The sequence below is a fragment of the Erpetoichthys calabaricus genome, chromosome 8 (genome assembly GCF_900747795.2).
Source record: "Erpetoichthys calabaricus chromosome 8, fErpCal1.3, whole genome shotgun sequence".
NCBI lineage: Eukaryota > Metazoa > Chordata > Cladistia > Polypteriformes > Polypteridae > Erpetoichthys > Erpetoichthys calabaricus.
The window spans coordinates 109,812,310-109,835,796 of NC_041401.2; the positions used below are offsets into that span (position 1 = coordinate 109,812,310).

General features: G+C 36.3%; 1 protein-coding gene across 3 annotated transcripts in view; it reads left to right on the forward strand.

The window, feature by feature from the left end:
* The window catches only part of lss (lanosterol synthase (2,3-oxidosqualene-lanosterol cyclase)), a 49,853-nt gene that overhangs the window by 19,432 nt on the left and 6,934 nt on the right, over window positions 1-23,487 (forward strand). For all 3 annotated transcript variants that reach the window (XM_028807258.2, XM_051930600.1, XM_051930601.1), the window contains 14 exons: window positions 4,167-4,263; window positions 4,527-4,662; window positions 7,729-7,837; window positions 8,083-8,201; window positions 10,267-10,364; window positions 10,732-10,759; window positions 11,084-11,140; window positions 13,732-13,803; window positions 14,243-14,293; window positions 16,543-16,692; window positions 17,064-17,160; window positions 17,975-18,080; window positions 19,514-19,579; window positions 20,125-20,205. In XM_028807258.2, coding sequence (XP_028663091.1) covers window positions 4,167-4,263; window positions 4,527-4,662; window positions 7,729-7,837; window positions 8,083-8,201; window positions 10,267-10,364; window positions 10,732-10,759; window positions 11,084-11,140; window positions 13,732-13,803; window positions 14,243-14,293; window positions 16,543-16,692; window positions 17,064-17,160; window positions 17,975-18,080; window positions 19,514-19,579; window positions 20,125-20,205 — 1,267 coding nt within the window. The remainder of the gene's footprint in view (window positions 1-4,166; window positions 4,264-4,526; window positions 4,663-7,728; window positions 7,838-8,082; window positions 8,202-10,266; window positions 10,365-10,731; window positions 10,760-11,083; window positions 11,141-13,731; window positions 13,804-14,242; window positions 14,294-16,542; window positions 16,693-17,063; window positions 17,161-17,974; window positions 18,081-19,513; window positions 19,580-20,124; window positions 20,206-23,487) is intronic.

The window sequence follows — 23,487 nt, forward strand, 5'->3', positions numbered from 1 at the left end:
ATATATTCCCAAAAAATATGTCCCAGACTAATAAAGGGACAATTATTTTTTTTATTTTCACCAGAAAATAAAGGTATTACGTTTAAATATGGAACAAAACCTATAATGCATGAATACCTCTACTTTTATAGCAGGTACCAGTTCCTATGGGATACAATGGGGACATGGATTTGGTGTGGAAAGAAATATTCTGTTCCTGGAATTTACTGTAGTAAAAATGTTAAAAACTAAAGCTATATTTTCCAGTTCAAAAAAGTGGGATGGCCACCCTCTTGTGATGCATCCTCCCAATTAAAATGGAAAGGGTTTATTTTGCTATGTTGAGATAAAAAGTGGTGGAAGGAAAATTGCTCTTTGGGCTAGCTGTAGTTCCTCTCCTTTTCAGCCTTTTTTCCATCTGTAACTAAACAACTCTTAAGCTTTGACAGATATGAGCTTATTCATTATTAGATAAACTGCTCCCTCCACTACTTCACATACCCTCATTTCACCCACTCACTTTGTAAATCTGTATCCAACTTAAATTTGACAGAATTCTCATTTTACTCTGTCTTTCATTACTCTCACTCAAGACAAGACTATTTTTCTTTCTTTCTCACTTGCCTCATCTTTTTCTAACACATGGCTGGCCTCAACATCTCTTACAGACCACAAATGTGCCTTGACCAAACTTTAATTCTCCTTTACCATCCTTTGCAGCTCGCCAGTGATTTAACTCATCCCTGCTTTGTGATCCTGTATTTTGTCAGAAATGATCTTCCCTTCTGGAAGAGTTTATTAAAATCAATTCTGTCTCTGTGGCGGACCCTGCTTTTATCTTGTTGGCAATCAAAGGGGCAATTTGTGATTTTTCTTGCAAAATTCTGCGAAAAAGACTACAGACCTGGAGTCTCATCTCGCTGCGCTTGAGGGTACCTGACCTTGTGTGATTGATCCTATTTATGAACTTTTGATTTATAATTTGAGGACAGAACTAAACTTCATACTTTTGCAGAGGACATGTGAGCCAGGCACTATATTATCAGAGCTAGGCTTTGTCAGTTGCTGGCTCTTAGTCTACATAAGTATGATTCATTTGCCAACATAATCATCCATTCAGATTAAAGCCAGGCATCTCACTAATAACCCAAATTTATTTTCTGAACACTCCAGTCCATCCCCAAATGAAATTGATTTCTTTTTATCTAAACTAACCCCCTGAACTATATCATAGCTATGATCATCTTATTGCATAAACAAGACGAAGTGCCCAATGATTGTTCAAGGTATTGCCCACTTTCTCTGATGAATTCAGATGCAAACTTGTTGCTTAAGCTTCTGGCAAAACACCTTGAACTTGTAATCCCCAAATTAATTCACCCAAATAAGAAAGGCTTCATTCACTTTTGTCAAGGGGCAGGCAATGTAAGGCATCCCCTGCACATTATTGATGCTGCCTTTTATCTTCCACAGACTTCTGCTCTGCTTTCTCGAAATGGCAAAAAGGCATTTGACTGTATGAATGGGAAATTTCTATGTCAAGTTTTCCATCAGATTGGTTTTGGCACATGTTACATTAATATGATTAAAATGCTTTATTCATCTTCTCTGTTATTACTATTTCGATAATATCTCAACACTTTCAGATTTTTAAAGGTGCCAGACAGGGTTGTCTACTTTCTCCCCTCCTGTTTGATTTGTCTCTGAAGCCTCTAGCAGTTGCCACTTGTAACTTAGGAGTTCATTTCTCCCATTACTGTACACAATACCCTCCACAACATCTCTCTCTATGCTGATGCCATTTTGTTGTTTATTGGAAACGGCCCCTCTGACCTTCTTCATATTATCTGCGTGTTCAGTTCTTTCTGGGTATAAAAACTAAGTCTGCACTTCTTTCTGTCAAGCATCCTGGTACTGAATCATTTTCCTCTCTTGCTATCCCTTTTGCAAACAGCATCAAGCATCTAGGGATCAAAATCTCTTCCTCTTATCAATTCTAACGCATTTTTAAGAGTGCTAAAGACTTTTTAGCCTCCTGGTCTCAAATGCGTCCTCTCCTTCCATTCTAGGCTGGCTCTTATTAAAATGAATATTGTTTTTCGGTTTTATTTCATTAGTGCTATGCTCCCCTTCCTCCCCCCCATAAAATATCAGGGAGAAGTTAAATATCTCTATTCTTGATTCCTGTGGGAAGGCAAAGACCATCCATCACACTTCATCTTGAGGCATGACAGGTCTGCTGGTACGGTTGCCCTACCTGATTTGGAATTAAGCCACTGGGCATTCATCTTGAGATCCATTTGGAGCTGGCTGGTGTGTCCTGGAAGCTTCCCTGTCCAGCTTTTCAATTCCCATTCCTTCCGTAAATATAAAACAACCATCCCTTAAAATTAGGTCCATTCATTTCTTAGTTTGGTGCAGAGCAGTTAAATATGTAGGCCCCTCCCCAAATATGCATTTCTGATAACCTCATTCTCCATATAAGAGGTAATTGTATCCAGTTCCCAGTCTGGACAGAGAGTGGCATTGTCATCCTTGCTGATATTTTTTATAGGTCAGAGCTCAGAACTTTTCGGTTGCTGAGGTCCACATTTTCTATTCCATCATCTTCATTTTTATCTCCAACTCCAGTCAGTTATGAGGTCTTGTGCCATTCTTTTCTTTTTTCTGTTCTTCACACATCCTCTTAGTTTTTCTCCAGCGGACAGAGAATGAGAAGAAGTTATCTCTGCTACTTGTGCCTTTTTTCCATAAGGCTGTCTTCAAGTTAATGTCTGTACAGTCAGTTTGGAATGTGATCTGTCACTCTCTGTTCCTCTGGATTGGGGCTATTTTTAAAGAATACCACTTTTACCTCCAGAATTCCCAATCATCAGCACACATAGTTCAAATCTGTGCATCACCTGTATATCATTCCCCGTAAATAGTTTGCTGTGGGCCTTTCTAATGATCCTGTTTTTTTCTCTTTGCTCATCTCAAACCCTCTGGTACTTTTTTACATAAGTACTGGGAATGTCCTAAAGTTTCAGCTTTTTTGGCAAGCCGTGTCATAGTTTCATTCTTCTGTTCACTCCTATAATATCTAATTTACTCCTGAGGTTTTCCTTCTTTTGGATCTTTTTTTCTCTTTGTCTTTTCATTGGAGACTGTCCAGTTTGGGTGCAATCACTACAAAGTTAGGAAATCTCATGACTGTCTATCCTTTTACTTCTGTTCCTTGAGCTTTTAGTTGGTAAAATCAATGGTTTGACTGGCTCAGAATTTATAAATTGACCATCATATATGCAATTTGACCAGCGTCGCCTAAATGGGAGTTTTACATAATGACCACTTATTTTTTTTTCTATGTGCAGCTGTGCCTTGTCTCATCCATCCAAACTTCTGCTGTTTGGGGAGGTATGGTCGGTGCTGCTGGATTAATTTTTATTTTGTAATGTTTTCATGGTTGTATTTGATATACTCTGACTTGTATTTGCTATCCAATTAGTAAAATATTGATAACAAAAAACAAATAAACAAAAAAAAAAATAAAAGCTAAAAATAATCTCAAATCACATAATCTTTTAATTTAAAATGAAGCAGTCTATTTTATGAACTTTCTGTTCTTGATCATTAATCCATGCTTTGTCATTATCAGTTTAAATTATGCTTTGAAGCTGTCTTTCTGTTTGCAGCACTGGTCTTGTGTATCTTGTGTCTATTTTCTGAAGTTTGGCTACAATTACCTCTTTTCACTCCTATTTATCTTTCACTCGACCTTTCTTCCCCACTCTCCGCAGAACATCTGTTCTTTTGGCTCTAAACCTGCCAAATTGTCCCTTGCTTCTTGTCAAGGAGAGTCTGATTCTTTATTCTCAAGTCTTTGAAGATCCTTCATTAATTAACATGTGTTTCTTGAAGTTTCTGGGATGAGAATCAATGGATCTTCTAAAACAAATATAAAAATTTGGTCCACTGCTATATCTCACATCAGAAATTGGAGTCCTTTATAGCGAGAACTAATTTGCAGTCTCTCACAGAATTAGGAATTTGGGGGTCGGAGCTGTGTTTTGTTTCTCCAGTTTCTTCCAATTTTGTGTGTGTAAAAAGTTAATTGATTAATGCATTTTTTTAATTTGATGACTTTAAGGTGGTGCTATTTCCCAGGAAGTGTAATTTTGTAATATTTATCCTGCTTTGTTTCCTAGGAGGAGCTGTCGGAATTCCTTCATGGGGTAAATTTTGGCTGGCAATCCTGAATGTTTATAGTTGGGATGGAATGAACACTCTTTTCCCAGAAATGTGGTATGTTTGAGAAAATAGATACATTTTCATTTAATACAAGCCTCACGTGATTACGTGATTTTATCTATTGTTCGGTGTCCTTGAGTGTTTAGAAAGGCGCCTACAAATAAAAATGTATTATTATTATTATTACTAGTACTAGCCTGAAGAGTTGCAGAGAATAATCACAGTACAAATTGTGGATATGCAGATTGTGAGCTGTGTGAAACACTACATTATTGTGTGACCTCAACCCAGTTTACAATCTGAACTGTTGTATTTAGGCTGGTCCCTCCCTGGATGCCAGCACATCCCTCAACCCTATGGTGCCACTGCAGGCAGGTCTACCTTCCCATGAGTTACTGCTATGCTGTACGACTTACAGCTGAAGAGGATGAGCTTATCCTTAGCTTAAGACAGGTACAGTTTTATCGCAGCATACACGTTATCCATATTCACAGTGCTATTATTCAAGTCCAAGTTTACTGACATTTGTGTAAAGTACAATGAAGTTATCACTGGGGGACAATTAGTAAGTCCAAAATCCAGTTACAGAGGGTGGTACAAAATCTCAAATTCAGGGGCTTGGTGACCAGCTTTGATAGTACAACAATGTGTTAAATGCTATAACATTTAATTTATCTATAACATTTATGTGTTATATGTCTATAACCAGGGCTCTGAAAAAGGAGCTTTTATGATCCAGGTAAGCCAGGATGGTATGAAGTGTAAGAGAAAAGGGATCCTCTGCAGACCACTTGTGACAATATGGAAACTGGAGTTGGTTTAATGTGTTTAAAGTTTGAAATTCAGAGTGAAGCTATGACTATGATGGTATGTGTAAGGAAGGGCCTTGGTGCGACTCTTTGTAGTGTTTTATTTCTAAAATGGGGCTAGGCTGTTGATAGTTGAGAATTTATAATAAATATGATTATGGACATGGGTTTTCCCTTTTAACATTTCACAGCAAAAACAGCTACACTAGTGATTGTTGCAGTAATTATAGTTATAGTCCTGTAACTACTTGAATAATGTGAAATGTGGCAAAGGAGCACAGTAATATCCACGGTGATCATTCATAACACATCCTGCACATGTGTGCCTGGTCAAGACTGTTGCTGATATGGTAACTTTATCAGTTAAATCATTATTCAGTCACTTAATGTATTTATTTGTGCACTAATTTTGTCTTCTTGGGTTGATTAAATCTAAAGATCTGCTGGGGCCTATACAGACAACACAGCTAAATCCATCACATACAATAGCATAGTCACTTGGATGAGCAAACACAGCTCAGAGTGGACCAGCGTGGAGCTGTCACTTAAAACGGGTATTGAACTCTGGACCTGGAAGTCTGCAGTGGCTGCAGGTTTTGATTCTAACCATCTTCTTAATTAGTGACCTGTTTTTGCTTCTGATGAACTTATTTTGAATTAGTCTTAATTAACTTGACTCAGGCCTCTTAGTTGTTTCTTTTTCCTTAATTAGCAGCCAAGCAATAATGAGACACAAAACAAACTGCCACATGACCAGCTCACCTCTGCCCGTCACATAATATCTGAAAATAAAGAAAGGTGAAGGTCTCAGTAAGGTTGATCTCTCAAGTCAACCTTTTGATGATATTATTAGAAAGAAAAAAAAAACACAAAATCAACAGTTTTGGAAATGTCTACTGTGGCAGAATGACAGCAGCAACAAGCATTGTAATTAAATAATGGGTTTATTTAACAGCATGAATTGGCTTCTCATTAAGAAACTGGTTGGAGTGAAATTGGTTGGAGTTTGACGTTCCAATTTAGCTGGTCATCTGTCGGCTCGTTTCACATCTTATTTCTGTTTGCCGCTCACTTAATGAAGAAAATAATCAATTCAGAGGACTGAATCCTTAAAAACAGGGCTATAAAAAATGAAGGGAAAAGAAGTTAATTAGCATTGAAACCTTGCAGACTAATAGGAAAAGGGTTAGAATAAAAAACCTGCAGCCACTGCGGCCCTCCAGGCCTGGAGTTTGACACTCCTGACCTAAAACCATGTCCTTGGACCATTAGGGACAGCAGGAATACATCAGACTCCAAGTATGATGCACTCGAGCAATCCTAAACACTGCTAACTTGAGGCAAATATTGAGGCATTGAAATATTGTGTAAAGTGCCACTTTATGAAGGAGGATAAATGTAAATGCGGAGCTGCTAGCTGAGCCATTAAGTTTGAAATGAACAAAATAAAACATCGTGTCTGTTATGAGCAGTTTAAAAGCAGGTACAAATTATGTGCAGCAAAACTAATCAATCAGTAGTGTAATTTTGCATTTCAGTAAAGTTAGAGCTATTCATGGTTTGTAGTCACCTGCCAGGACAGAGTTTCTGTCTCTACTGATTTAAAAAAATCTAACTAAAAGTGTGTACTAATATATTTATGATGCCAGCAAAGGGCTAATTCCAAAGAAAATGCAACAGTAATTAGTTTTAGAGACAATATTGTGTTGTGGTATCTTCATTTTATTATGTAGACTTTAAGAAAATGTCTCAAATCCCATACACTTACCGCACTGTCAGGTACTGTACTTCAGAACTTCTTCCCATCTACTTACATCTGTAACTTCAGGCGATTACAGTAAAAGAACAAGCAGGATAAAGAGTTACGCTTATAGTTATTATGTATTATAGGTGATATACCCAAGATATTAAAAAAAGTGCAAATGTGGGTGTTGGCAACCCATGCCATACAACATGATAATGGTAGATGTGTAGTTTCATGTAGCAAATACACTTGTAGTTATACTCGATTTTTCTTGTTGGCTGTCTTCAGGATGTCTTTATATTCTTTGATTTACCTTCTTGGACAAAAAAGACAACTCCCTTGGTTGATCCAGTCCTAAACAGCCATAATCCAGAAGCTGACTACCTGCTTCATACCACGTCTTGTTTCAGACTCCATTCTATTTCTATTCTAGATAGCCATTTTATGACCTTCCTAGCTGGGGTGGTTCATAGAATGTCCTTGTAAAACTGGTTGCTAATAGATTGATGAATGTCCCCAAACCCCCTATTACATCCAAAGCAGCACTTGGCAAAAAGGAATAGCATTCCTAAAACTTTTAGGGCGTTCACCATGACCTATTTAAAGAGAACTATTTTTTTTTTAAGTCTCCAATTAGTTCTTAAATGACATTTAACAATTTCCAAAATATTAAATATTAATAAACCTCACAATACTTTACTGTTATTGGTGGTCTCAGACTATCCATGCTACAGTTCATGACCATTACCCTTATCTCCAGCTTCATGCAGGTTGTTGAATCGAACTATGATTCTTTCATATCTGCCATGTGAGCAACTTGCATTCTGTGCATTTCTTACACCTTTTTCATACAATTATTTCTTGTCATGTTTATTAAAGGAAAAATAATTCTGATGAGTGAAGTTTGTGATGGCTGCATCTGTCTGTGTATCACCAGCAGTGATTTCATGACTTCTCTCTTTTCAGGAGCTGTATGTCCAAGACTACTCAACCATCGATTGGCCATCACAGAGAAATAATATTGCTCCTTGTGACATATATACTCCTCACAGTGGACTGCTGTCATTGGCGTACAGTAAGCTATTTATAATTATTTACATTGTAGTTTAAAAAAAAAAAAAAAAAAAAAGAACACTTGTGAATGCAGTTTGTAATGCTATGCTAGAAGCTGCAAAGAACTTGATTTGCTGGCACAATTTTTTCACCCTGCTCGATTCTCAAATTAGTAGAATTTTGCTGATCAGTAAGTGTAAAATAAAGGAATTGTGTCTTGAACTTAACAAGAAAATACTTTAAATGGCTTTTAATATGTTTATGCAGTCATTCTCAACATATATGAGAAATATCACAGCACATCCCTAAGGAAAAAGGCTATTGATGAACTTTATGAGCATATCAAGGCTGACGACAGATTCACCAAATGCATCAGCATTGGGCCGGTAAGGAAAACAAGGCTGATTTATACACTTGTATCCATCGAGTTTTAAGTGTCTCAACTGGAGTAACAGATTTATACTCCCTAGTTTAAGTTATGATTCTTGCTGGTATATTTTGAATTGACTGTACGGCACTAATTCAACAATTTGAAAAATGTGACAGTGAAGAATTACAGTGATGAAGTCTGCTTGAAATCAATTATTTAGCAACCTTTGCAGTATTTCTGCGCTGATGGAAGTAGGTGTTAATGTGGGATAGGCTAGCTTAGTGCCAGAGGTAACCTGAAATGTTGTCTTAGTTCAACCAGAGTAGTACTAGGGTGTTGTACCATGTTAGCCATTATGAATGTAGAGAAAAGCCAAGCAAAATGACACCTTTTATTGGCTAACTAGAAAGATTACAATATGCAAGCTTTCGAGGCAACTCAGGCCCCTTCTTCAGGCAGGATGTTACATCTTGCCTGAAGAAGGGGCCTGAGTTGCCTCAAAAGCTTGCATATTGTAATCTTTCTAGTTAGCCAATAAAAGGTGTCATTTTGCTTGGCTTTTCTCTACATTCAACCAGAGTAAAATTTAATCTCTTAGTAGCACATGCTAAAAGAATTTACAGTTTTTCTATATTAAAAGTGATTATAAGTGATCTGTGATCTATGCGGTTAATGAAATGATAGATACATATTTAGTTTTATTTATAACTACATCTGACTGTTAAATATATATATATATATATATATATATATATATATATATATATATATATATATATATATATATATATATATATATAATTTGCTGTCCTCACACAGGAAACACACATTTTTACATTTAGCACCGTTCTTTTTAGGAGATTATTCAACTGTAAAGGGTTCATCGTAAACAGAAGCTTGCTCTCTGGATGATCAAATTAGCGAGAACACCTCTAATCTTTGAAGTTCAAAATCAGTATCATCTAAATTGAATTGTTGGATTGGTTTAGACATTCTCTTATGGTTGTCTCCACCCATATATACTATATGTCTGGCTCTGCAAGACTATTCTAGTTGTAACCAAATGTATTCTTTGGCCAGAATGGTACCATTGCTGCTGCTGATTGTGTCAATTTACTGAATACAGTGGGGGCATGAAACAGATTTAGAGATGGCCAAATAATTTAAACAATCCGTACCAGTCTGTTTTTTGGGTTTACCCTCGGGCATCTAATTTACAAATCTTTTCTCCCAGCTCTGAATTAACTAGTTATGTCTATTATGTATTACTGCTTGTAATGTCAGCTGAAGAAGTTCAGCCAAGCATACTGCAGGACACATGTATGACGAACAAGAAAATTAGCAAGTTTAGCAAAAACTGAGACCCCCCCCTCACTTACATTTATGGTGGAATCCTTATTAGACACAAAAGACATCACTGCTCCAAATTTTACTTTATAGCCAAAACTCCTTGTCTTGAGCTGCACCACACATCATTACCACCTTAAAGGATGTGATGGTCAGACTCAAGTAAACAAGCCTGTAAGATTCATCTTGAGGGCGGAGCTTGAACTGTACTTAGGTCAGATGCACTGAACTGATTACAACCTATAGCCTAACATTTAAGGTATTATTTTCCATTGCTGATTTATATTTTCAGATATACAGTAATGTGCGAATATTGATGCCCAGGTCAGTTTTCTGGATCTCAGATGTATACAGCTAGGCAGTCTTTCTGCAGGGGGGTTCATTTTGTTTCTTGCTAGGGCTATGTCTGTACTATTCCGAGAAATGTAACAATCTACACATGAAGATAATATCATTCCATAAAGATGAAAACAAAGGTTAGCAACCTGAAGTCTAGGTTCATAAACATTTCTAAAATTTTCACATTTATGCTGATGTAATTAGTTTTTTAAGCTCTTATTACTCGAGTATTACTTGAATTTACAATATATCTATAGGGAAACTGTTTATATCTTTCAGGGCTATGCTTACCTCTCCAAACAAATTTTGATAGGAAACTCAAACTTCGTTCTGCACCAGTCTAGTGACATAATTTTAATGTTTGACTTGAAATAATCTAATTTTCTATTCTATAGGTTTCCAAAACAATTAACATGTTAGTACGCTGGTATGCAGATGGTCCCACATCTCCTATATTTCAGGAGCACGTCTCTACAATCTCTGACTATCTGTGGTAAGTGTCCCACATCTTTTTCTTTTTCAAGTGTATTTATTCAGTAGTGAGTGAGTTTAGGGATGTAAATGTAGTTCTTGTTAAAAAAAAAAAAAAAAAAAGAAAATGTTACAGTTTAGTAATAGGATGTAGTAAAGTTTACATACTGCCATTTATTAAGTCCTAAGTGCTGTATATTGTGATATAAAAATGATGCATATGATCTAATTTATAGATGTCTTTCATAGTTACTGGTAGCTCCTAGTGTTCACACACTTGTTGAATTTCTCTCTTTAAGCTTCTGGCTGTGTTTTAATGTTTTTGAGTATTATGTTATCTTTAAAATGCAGCCCTTAACCATGTTTTATTTTTAATGGCTCTTTAACAGGATGGGCCTTGATGGCATGAAAATGCAGGTGAGCTATCACACTCCCTAAACAGTGTAAATGGCATCATTGTGCACTGGGGTTACAGGTTTAACTTTCTAAATAAAAGGAGTACAATGTCCATCATGAATCCTGTCATCTTCCACTGCTGCTTACATTTAATGAAGTTGGCGACAGAGGACTGAGAGTTTAGTATGCCTCAAACTGTTGGCCATTCTTAAAGTTTTCTTTTTAGCAGTAAAGGTCATCTGCAAGTAACTCAGTACTCCTCCCCACCCCCTTGCCAAGTGCAGTATTACTGGGTACAGAAATTAAATGGATGTACTTTAGTTTTTATTTTATTGTATTTTACAGGGAACCAATGGCTCTCAGCTCTGGGATACCGCCTTTGCTGTACAAGCTTTTCTTGAGGTACTTGGGACCCATATTATCTGCAATTAGTAACTCTGGCTAAATTTGATTTATGTATAATGTGAAGTGCAAAATTAAATCTACGAAAAAAGATGTTATGAAAGGATGTGATAATAAAATAAAAGGTCTGCTAGGAAAATGTGACACTAAATAAGGGCAACTTTAATTTTCTTTACCATAGTTTTTTTCTTTTGGAAGATATGTGTTTTACAGTAAGTAGTGTTACCACCTATCAGTGCTTCAGTGTCAGGAAGATATTCAGCTGGGACGCCTTCCATCTGAAGTTGGTATTCATCCTGTCTTTGGGTTGGCTTCTTTCAGTGGTCGTTAGACAGAGTGTAGGGTAAAGGCCTAAATCAGGACCAATTATGACTGACCTCTAATATACATTTCTGCTGCACCATTAAGGTTGAAGTTAGCCTTATGGTAGCCCTACTATTTAGCTTTTTCCTTCATTGGTCATCCTGATCTCTGTATTGCCTTAGTGATTTCATATTTCCTTATCTTTTTAATGGTGGTTTCCAGTGTTGCACAATTTAATTAATGTATTTGGAATTATTTTATGTTACTATACTTAAATGTACCTTTCAAAAGTAACACTGTGTAGATCTTTTGTAGTTACTGGTTTACCATGGTTAGTTTTACTCTATGCAGACATGCTAGAAAAACTTGGCAGAGGATAATCAAAATTCTATCTTAAAAGAAAGAACACGTAAAACATTAAAACAGAGTTTCAGATTCATACTGCTGTAGTTCGGAGTGCCTTCTACGCTAGCATTTCAGATAGATAGATAAATACTTTATTAATCCCAGGGGGAAATTCACATACTCCAGCAGCAGCATACTGATACAAAAAACAATATTAAATTAAAGATTGATAACAATGCAGGTAAAAACAGACAATAACTTTGTATAATGTTAACGTTTACCCCCAACCCCGGGTGGAATTGAAAAGTCGCATAGTTTGGGGGAGGAACGATCTTCTCAGTCTGTCAGTGGAGCAGGACAGTGACAGCAGTCTGTCGCTGAAGCAGCTCTTCTATCTGGAGATGACACTGTTTAGTGGATGCAGTGGATTCTCCATAATTGATAGGAGCCTGCTGAGCACCCGTCCCTCTGCCACGGATGTCACACTGTCCAGCTCCATGCCAACAATAGAGCCTGCCTTCCTCACCAGTTTGTCCAGGCGTGAGGTGTCTTTCTTCTTAATGCTGCCTCCCTAGCACACCACCACGTAGAAGAGGGCGCTCGCCACAACCGTCTGATAGAACATCTGCAGCATCTTATTGCAGATGTTGAAGGATGCCACCCTTCTCAGGAAGTATAACCGGCTGCATTAATGCATTCACTGCATTAAACTAGTTCATAGTCTTCCTTAACTAGTAAAGTGCAAAATAAAGCAATGTAGTTTGTACAGTGTTTACACAAACATTACTTTAGTTCTACATTATTTGTACATTTTTCACATTATGATGGTGATGTCATTCTGATATAATCTTCAGAATCTTTGTTGCTGTTCTTTTGTGCTTTTCTTTTTTCCTGTATGCAATTGACCATATTGTTGTATTGGTTAGTATGGTTGCCTGTTGTCATGTGATCAATGTCAGTGCGATGCATGACATCATCACCAATCAATTATTAAAGCTGGGAACCTGGTATGTTTACAATCCTAGTCTTTAAGTAAATTGAGTAACAAAACTTTGTTCTGTAAATTTATGTTGATTTTAGTTGGGGCTCAATTGCGCTTTATTCTTTTGAACACATTTTTGTCCCCAAAACTTGTTTGCGAGGTTCGTCTTTGGAGATTCCTATTCATTTAAAACCTCTTTTTTTTCCTCACAGTAAATCAGGTATCGTGTTTTATGCTGTACAAAAAGATTACAATTTACACATCCATGGAATTTATTGTTTACATATCTCATATTTTTCTTTAAAAATAGTTGCTGATTTAAAAATTACAGTTGTGTAATTACTATATGAAATAGAAAAATTACCCATACAAAATTAAAATGTGAAAGCCTATGCCAAGCAAGTCTTCCAACATGTCCTACCAGGATTGAGTTACTGATCTTTGTTATTTAATCATTTGTGAGTAGAAAACAAAATTAATAGTCATTTTATTTATCATTTTTGTTGCCTTCATAATTACAAACACTGGGAAATTACACTAGTAAATGTTTAAGTTTAAATATGTCATTTTTGTCCAGCAAGTAAAATAAAACTGTCATGAAGAATTATTAGTGAAAGTTTGTAAAGTGAAAAAAATGGCATTACCATCAGGATACAGCTTGAGTGTCCTTTGTATGGAGTTTTCATGTTGTTCCTGTGTTTCCTCTGGACTTCTGATTTCATTCTAGACACAGTACCAAGTTAACTGGAAATGCTAAATCAGTGTGGTGTAGGCATGACTGTGTCGATGCTAAGCTGCCCTGACATACAGTATCACCCATTGTTTTGTCCTTTGCTGCTACAACAGATTCCATTTGCTTGTGACTGTGACTAGGAGGAGGCAAACATGAAGGGTGAATAGATGGATAATTGTGACGTTTTACAAGTTAAACTGTAATAACTGGTCCATTTTTCCCTTTCAGGCAGGAGCTCAGGACAAATCTGAATTTGTAGATACTCTCAAACATGCCCATGAGTTTTTAAGAATTTCCCAGGTAAATTTTAAAGAGGTTTATAGCTATACTGTTCATAGGCTCAGTCTTTCAGTTTACATTTTCTTACTGACACACTTCATCCCACAACTCTAGCTTAGATGTTTTTCTTTTTTTAAGTGTAGTTCATCTTAATGTTTATAATACAATTGGCATTGTGTTGTTGCACCTTTTATATAAAATCGACTCCATATATTTTAGACAGCAAGGGCACAACCAAGGCAGCAATGCCCAGAAACATCCACTTGAGAGAGAACATAGCAAACATTTCCAAAGAGCTCCAAAGATTGTTTGTATTCTAGCTTAGCTAACCATTATAAATAGATAAAAGAAGGCAGTTTTATTTACCAAAAATAATAACAAATCTTTTAGGTGTCATGTAGCACTTCCCAGAGTATACATTTCTTTTTTTTTTTTTTTTTTTTTTTTTTTTTTTTGTTAGATACCTGAAAATCCACCAAACTATGTAAAGTATTATCGTCAAATGAATAAGGTAAGCAGTCTGCACTTGCTAAACTGTTCCATGGTGCATTTCATTTTGATATAAAGTGTTTAACTGTGCAATTTTAAACAGACTGATTTCAATGTGTTATTAATGATTTATTTTTTCAACTTCCATATTAACTAGTCATCTGTCAGGGTATTATATAATGGTCTGAGGCCTAGACTTGTAACTTATTAATCAGTTTAACTGAATAAGATGCAGCACTGTAGATATTATAGATGTGAATATATTAATTGTAATGCAATGCTTAAAATAAATAACGCCTCAAATTTAGTTAACTGGGCCAATGAACAAATAAGAATTTTCAAAAGATCTAATAATATTTTTTTAAATAGGGCATGTAACTAAAAGTACCTATCTAAATTACTTATATCAAGAAACAATCCTAAAACATCGAATAACACCCAATATATAATTTTTTTAAAGAAAAAATATTCAAATTAAAACACTCAAACTTGTATTGGCCAGTTCATTGAAAGCTGATAAACTTAACTGTTTTTAGTAGTGATAAGAACTACCAGGGACCTCACAATGCAGTATTATCCTGCACAATAAATCTGCTAATCTTTACATATTTTAAGTAATGCAATTTAACTTTGTATTACAGTGTATCATTTCTATTCTGTTTAATTTACATTAAAGATGAATTAATATCACTAAAAGGCAATTTATGTAACCCACGTATTCAGTGCATTATGTGAATTTAGGTCTGAGTGAGGACTTGAAAAAAGCACTTGTTTGTAGTAGCTCAGTCAACCAATAATTACAGATTAGAACACTTTATTATTTTCATACACAGGCAAAATATGTCGAACAGTTCTTAAATATGTATCACAGTTCCATGCTGACTAACCGTAGGAGTGAAACCATCCACAGAGGATTTATATCCCCTTGTTTTTTATTTTAAGAACATCCGTCCATCCATTTTCCAACCCGCCGAAACTGAACACAGGATCACAGGGGTCTGCTGGAGCCAATCCCAGCCAACACAGGGCACAAGGCAGGGAACCAATCCCGGGCAGAGCGCCAACCCACCGCAGGACACACATACACACCAAGCACACACTAGGGTCAATTTAGAATCGCCAATCAATCTAACCTGCATGTCTTTGGACTGTGGGAGGAAACCGGAGCAGACACGGGGAGAACATGCAAACTCCACGCAGGGAGGACCCGGGAAGCAAACCCGGGTCTCCTTATTGCGAGGCAGCAGCGCTACCACTGCACCACCGTGCCGCCCTATTTTAAGAACATTACCGTACATTTTCTTTTGCTCATGGAGCATAGATGATGCAGACAAGAACTTTGCCCGAGCAGGATAGGAACAGATAGTCTTATCAGGAGCCTGTGAACACTGCTGTTGAATCAGCTGACAGTTTTAGCTGAGGTCTCTTGCTTTCCATCCTTCTCTTTGGTGGCATAAGCTTGTGTGTGTGGAGAATTCTACATCCCGTGTAATTCATCCTCAATCGCTGTGGTCAGCTGAAGTTGATAAAACATTACATTTCGTAGTACGGTTGGAGCACTTACTGGTAATGCTTGGAAACTGCATGTTTATCCATTATTCTCTTTAAGATAACTCAGTGAAAAGGAAATAAACCTAAACATTCATTTTAATTATGGACAGAATACTTGGTATAGGAATTTGTGGTATGACATCTTTTGGAATGTAGAATGTATGTGGTTATACAAGTACAAAACATATTCCTTCTGTATTCCCATGGATAGTGCACTGGCAATTTTACCACTGCCACATAGATTTCTTTATCTATAGATATCATAAAAAAGAAAATAGTCCAAACCCACCCCAAAATTCCTGATACCTATCCTAGTTATATCAATGATATGTCACAACGGATAAATACTCCAATAGTTTGCTTACCCTGTAATTTCCAGTTTTGCCATTTAAACATTCTGTAACTATTACATCTTTAAATCATCCAAACCAGGTGTTCTTATTTGTGTTTGGGGGTATGTTGTTTGTTATAACATTTATATTTTTTAAGCTCCTGTAAAGTTTTAATTTCCCCTTGGGGACGAATAAGGATCCTCTATCTGATTTGCAGAGAAAGTAAAAGAAAGTGAACACTGTTACCAAATTACACTGGAAGCAAAGCAATGAAAAAGAAAGACATGAAGGCTTTCTTTTAAATATAAAGAGGAGCTTTTCCAATGAAAACTTTATATGTAGGCAGTACGACTGTCAGAGCTGTTCCTCATGATTCCCTTTATTACAGGGAGGCTTTCCCTTTAGCACCCGGGACTGTGGGTGGATTGTTGCTGACTGCACAGCTGAAGGGCTGAAATCTGTGATGCTGCTTCAGGAAAAATGCCCTTTCATCACAAACCACATTTCCCAGGAACGGTTGTATGATGCTGTCAATGTGGTAAGGAATAAAGAATACAAAATACTGAAATAAAATACATAATATTTAGAAACAGGTATAATTTTGCTTTAAACTTTCCCCTTTGCCTCTCCTGCCAGGCTTCCTTTCAGCTCTCTCTTCATCTTACGTTTGTCTTTTCCATTTTTTTTTTCTGTTTTCTCCTTTTTTCCGCCATAGTTGAATCTCACTGCTTTGTATTTTCTGGCAACTTTTTATGATTTGTTGCTTTTTTATAGAATACTTCTCATTAGACATTTATAAACTCATTAGTTTTTTAGTTTTTCTGAAATAATTATGTTAAATCAGTCAATGATAATAATTTTATCAGTAAATGGTCACCTTTTAAAATATTTTTACCTTTCACCAAACAGCTGCTAAGCATGAGAAACTCTGATGGTGGTTTTGCTACTTATGAGACTAAACGGGGTGGCAGACTATTGGAGCTTTTAAATCCATCAGAAGTGTTTGGTAAGTTAATCTTGCACAAGATGTCTAGCTCCTTTTCCCCCACCATTTGTAGTCTCTTGGGACAGATTGAGGAGTCTGTGCCATTTCCAGTCCAAACTGAACACTAATTTTATTTCACCATTTTCTAGATGTCTTGTATGAGGATTTTGCTGTCACCCTACTGTAGTTTATTACATTGTTTAATTGCTTTTCCAGAAAATCTGCAATAATGTACAGCATTTTAATACCAGCATTAGTAAATCACTTCAATAGCATTAAATAAAACTGCATCCTGCGTTGCCCGTTTTACTTCACAGTCAAATAATTTTTGTTCTCTTTGTTACTTTTTACTTCTCGTTATTTTCTACCACAAAAGTATAATATTTGGCTTTTCAATGTGCATAAATATGTCATGTACAAAACATATTTTTATTTTGAACAAATCAAGTGTTTAAGTAAATTGCAGTAGGTTTGAACCGTACCTGATCACTTTCATAAAATTAAACTACAAATGCACAATGTCAATAGTGTGGCATGTGACACGCAATGAGGATACAAAGATGAATGTGTGTGCTTTTTATTTAGAAGAAAGCTGCAATTGCTGTTAGGTCATTCCTAACTTTGCCACTAAAAAGTCAAACATCACTGCCATGTAGATAAAGGCCACTGAAATTATTCTGAAAATGTCCACAAAATACTTGGCTTTTATTTTAAAGCCAAATAAAGAACTGGTTCCATAATCAAGACTTCAGCTGTTCAACACAAAATAAAATCTGCTGTACAGGCCAGTACTTCAAAACAGAAACTAACTTTTTAATGTTGGTGTGTGCGGCAGGTAACATCATGATAGACTACACATATGTAGAATGCACGTCTGCAGTGGTGCAAGCTCTCCGGCACTTTCAAGAGAAGTTACCTCAACACAGAACACAAGAAATCAAGTAAGTCAAATTTCAGCAGAATTCTGCAGCAGAATTTGAATTATTTGCAGCAGAAGATCAGAAGTACTGTTTTATCATAAACATGCACTGTGAAGGCTTTGATATTTTATTATATGTTGCTTTGCCTATGTGCTTGTTTGACTTCCAAAGTCATAAGAATGCAAAGTATTGAAATAATTTTTATATCATTAAAGTGCATACTTTTAACAGAAATACTGAAAGTAATAAAAAGTATTTAAGTCATTACACTGCTATGGGTTTGTTATAGTTTTACAGAATATTGATTCTTCTCAACTTTCAAATATGAGATGTTTACCTACAAGCACATAAATACTGTGTATATGTAGTGTATGATAGAAAAAGTGAGTTAAAAACAAATAAAAGGGCATAATTACTGTTTTACACCTTTGTTTTCTTTCATTCTGAAACTTTTCCATTTTTTCTTTGTATTCTCTTACTTTTTGAATTTCTTATACTGTTCACTGAAACACTATTTAATTGTTCTAAAAACTGATGTGTAATTTTTAAGTTAAATCCACAGTTAAAAAGTTGCTTAATGTTAAAAACTGAACAAAATTAAGCAAAAACCCTGTTTGGTGTTTGTCTCCATAGACATGCTGTTCACTTTCTTTCCTTTTTATTGCTCAGATCATCTTCTGTTGTCTGAGCTGGTCATGCAGCCTTTATAAGGTGGTATGCTAGATAGTGACAGAAAGACTCCCAAAGTCATAGTAACAACTGCAGTAAGCTTTTTGTGATTGTGTCTGTTGAGACTTAGTTAAGAAGTGATCTTTGGTTTAAATGACAGGCTTTGACCTTTTTGAAGTTTCGGCTCACAATTCGAATGGTATTTGAATCACTTATTATCACTACATCTAAATAAAAGGTATAATGCTTTGAAAAAGGTTTACTTTAACAAGCAAAAATACTATAACCCCTTTCCACTCAGTTCTTAAAACCTTGTCAAATAATATGTGAACAATTTTCGTCATTACCATTATGTTTTTGATTTCATAAATGTTCTGGCCTCTTGTTACATTTAAATTAATTTCAGTAGATTTTGTTCAGTCATCTGCAGGGGTTTTTATTTTATTTGAGTGCCAAATATCAAAAATGAGGTCAGGTTCTAAGTAACAGTGCATCCCTACTGATTTAGTGTCCTTTTAATCTGCATGCAACAGTTTTGTTTTAGAGTACAGTGAAATCGAAACAAATTAGAGCTTTGTGTTCAGGTGAACATACATAATTGTGGAGTTTCTAAAACAATTAAAATGTATGACTTTTGGATTCTGGCTTAATGATGCCAATATTTGGCCTGTTGTTATTAAATGTATGAAAAGGAAAACTGGTACTGAAGACTCTTAGGGGCAGGTTTATGAGTTGGTACTCGAATAATTAGGGCAGACTCTAATAAGATGTCTTTTTTGTAACAGGAGCACATTGCAAAGGGGTCTGGAGTACTGCAGAAACTCACAGAAAAATGATGGCTCGTGGGAAGGGTAACAAAACTATTAATATCCATTGGTGGGGTACGAGTTAATCCAGTGTGCATGTGGCTATTTCATAAAACTGATTATAGTACACCTCAATCTATTTTTATTGTCTCACCTATTATAGGTCACAGGTTGACTAATGTAATGAAACATAATAGCTAATTTGTAACATAAAAAATATGATTCATTCATTGGGATTAACTGAAATTTAATTTTGAACATTTCTAACAAATTCCTATAAAAGAATCTTTTTTTTTTATTGGAAGTCCATCCAACTGTGAGGTCTTTACCAGTGCTTTGTAGGTTTGAACTTTTATTAGATCAACACAAGTTAAGCATAAAATCTGAAAACACTTCATCTGGCTATAATAGGAACAGAAGCAACATTTAAGAAGCATGTCTAGATGCTTGGATATTGCAGAAGTGGTTAAGCTTTTGATTTCTTGAACTTCACTTGGACTTAAGTGAAGTTGTTTGTCTTTATTATTCTTCAGAAAAAAATAAGAAATACTCTCTTAGAACATTTTTGTTTTTTTAATTTTATTTTATAGGAGTTGGGGAGTATGCTTTACATATGGAACCTGGTTTGGTCTAGAAGCATTTGCTTGCATGGGTCACATCTATCAGAATGGGTAAGTACATATACTCTGACTACAATGGGTGGAATGGGCACGTCCTATTGGTTTTAAGTTCTTAAACTAGGGCTGCACGATAACAGAAAAAATGATTATCACGATTATTTTGCTCAAACTTTTTATCACGATTAATAATGACGATTATTCCTTTGGTAATGAACTTTTATTCACTTGTGTATTCTTATTGCACTTTACAGCCATAAATAAAGAAAAATAAACAAACCAAACATGTTTAGAATGGAGAGTTTTTCTTAGCTGTGGTAAATAAATAAAATTAAACTGCCTCTTTTACATCAACTTGTAATAAAATCAAATAAGAATAAAACATTTTTACAACATGTTACAGATTTTTGGCTAAGAACACAAGCCTGTCAACTTGATCGGGCTTTAGGGAAGACCGCAAGCAAGTAACTACATTTCCTCCGGAACTAAAAGCCCTCTCTGAAGGAGAGCTTGTGGCTGGTATGCACAAGTATTTTTTTGCCACTTTTGAAAGCCTTGGGTAGATCTTTTCATGTTCTTTCCACCATTTTAATGGGTCCCCCTCACTATCCAGGTAGCTTGACTGCAAGTAATATTCCAGCTCACAGGCTACACTGGATTTCTGGTTGTTAGGTGGCAAGGCTTGTTCAGCAGTTTTAAAGTAGCTTCCTAAAGTCATCTTTTTCTTTGGGGCACATCCAGCTTCAGCATCCTCCTCGCTGGTCTCTTGTGTTGTTTCTTGGGGTGGCACCTAAACACAGAAAAAGGCATTTAGAACAACTTTAACTAATTGAGACTCAAAACACTAATATAGATCTCAGTGCAGCTCATTTTTATTATCATCATTGCCAAAGTCTGCATCTCAGCTTTGAGTCTGGATTGAATTGTTTTGTTGTCCTCAGCCGTGTATCTCATCTTAAATCGTGAATCCACCGTAGATGCCATGTCCAATAGAGCTTGGATGTCTGGGTCGCTGTATTTTTCGTTTAGGTACTCCAAAATTTTAGACTTGATTGCTCTTGACAGGTCAGTATCATCATCCTTAACTTTCAAGATTGATGCGTTGAAAAGATGAAGAACTGGCTTAACAAATGACACGCTGACGTACTTCTCGCCAGACAGTGCATCTGTAAAATTAACTAGAGGGTGCAAGGATTTGTTGATTGCCTCTAGTACATCCATGTCCTGCCATGTTGGGATAAGATGACAAGACTTCTTGTCAGAGGACAGGACATGTGCAATGGCCTTTTGCTGCTCGATGATTCTCTCTATCATGGCCTGATGTGATCCCCACCTTGTTGGACACTCTGTTTTCAGTGAGTGCTCTGGGAGTTTCATCTCCTTTTGTGCAGCTAAAAACTCTCTCTTACGCTTCCAGCTGTAAGAGAAGGAGCTCACCAACTTTTTACAGAGCCCCACAGCCCAGTCAATTCTTGGATCCTTCATGGCATTCTCTTCAGGAAATAAACATGATCAAAAAAAAAAAACAATAAGACACAGGAAGACTCTTGTTGTTTATGCAACTTTTGATCAGAAATAAAAAAAAAACTAATTATATACACCTACATAAGACAATTATCAAACATTTATTAATAAATAATAAACACTCACTTATTCTAAACTCATCTGGGTTCACAAACATTAACATAATAGTATTTGACTAATCAAATATTTTTTAACTTTTAAATGTATCTAATTTGATATATTAGCAGAATAAAAATGATGATTATTATACTGTAGACATATGACTCATTGTCATTATAATGTGTCATTATAATCAGGGGTGCACATAACTTTTTGAGTGTGTTCCTCAGGTGAGTTGCAGGAGCTGGTGTTTGGTATGCACTCCGCAGCGAGGTCTTAATAAGTGCAGATCGCTCCCTTAAGGTTTTGTGGTTTTTATCGTCATTGTGCAACTTGACAGAACACAAGGTTGCGTCTTGAGTGTAATATGCATTAAACAAATGTATTGCGTTTCATTATGAAAGAATCCGTTGTTCTTTTGTGATAAAACCGAAATAAAATAAAATAAAATGCCATTTGAGTACGTATCTAATATCACGTGAGTGCGTGGCGCTTAAATATCGTTTAATAAATAACGTCACTGACTAAAGACTGTTGGTGAAGAGCGCACTGTCATTTGGCTGTCTTAAAGTAGCCGAAAATGCGCACAGCTGCGCCTCATTTAAAAATTTCCACTGCCACAAGCGGAAAACACGCAAAATTATTTTATGTCAAAACGAAACCACTTTGTATGGTGCTTTCCGCCGGTGCAGAATAGGGTCCTGAGTCAGAGGAAGAAACACTTTTCGAACATAAAAGCAGTACCTAAACCGAAAGGACATAAAACAAATGGTGAAGGTGAAATTTTAATCGCACGCTGTCAAAAAACGGTCACAGTCAAGAGCTCTTCTGTTTTGTACGCGAAAGCGCTGTAGTAACAAAATGACGTTACGCGTTCATCGTTTTTGCCACGCATGTGTACTTGCGTACCAGTTATGTGCACCCCTGATTATAATATCACTAAAACAACAACAACAATTAATATTTTTAAATTGTCAAATTGTTTCAATATATCTGGGAAAAAAAACATACATATTAGCTGCGTTGTCCGTTGTGATGCACACAAGTCTTTCTTCCACCAAGCCCCAAGCGGACATCGCTTCTTTGAGGCCCACTGCAATAAACTCCGCTGTATGGTCTTGTGGGAAAAACGAAGTTTGCAAAAGCTTGCTTTTCATCTCAAACTCGCTGTCAATAAAATGAACTGTCAAGCTCAAATACGGTTCCGCAGTTCTGCTTGACCATAAGTCGGTCGTGGCAGCAAAAATATTCAAGGCTGAGCCTGAGAATTTCTCTTTCTATTTCTTTTCGGCATTTCGCATACAGCGAGGGCAGCGCAACATTGGAAAAATGGTTGCGTGAGGGAATGCTATATCTTTTATCAAGTGTTGCGATCATTTTTTTTAAACCCCTCACTGCTCACGGTGGTTATTGGACACATATCCTTGGCTATATGGTACGTGATCGCCTCTGTTATTTCCCGGTGTCTTTGCTAGCTAGGCAGATATGGTATTGCGTTGAACAATGTCCCTGATATTGTTGTCTGTGTTGTGGATGGCTGGTAATTTTTTGTTGTTGCTGTTTGTGCCTTCAGTCGTTGAAATTCTTGATAGTGTACTTTGTGGTGGCTTTTAAGGTGGTTGATGAGGTTTGTTGTGTTACCTTGGGACGTTTGGACGGAACAGGAGCAAAGTTTGCACAAGACTCGTACCTGATCAACATCACATTCCTCGA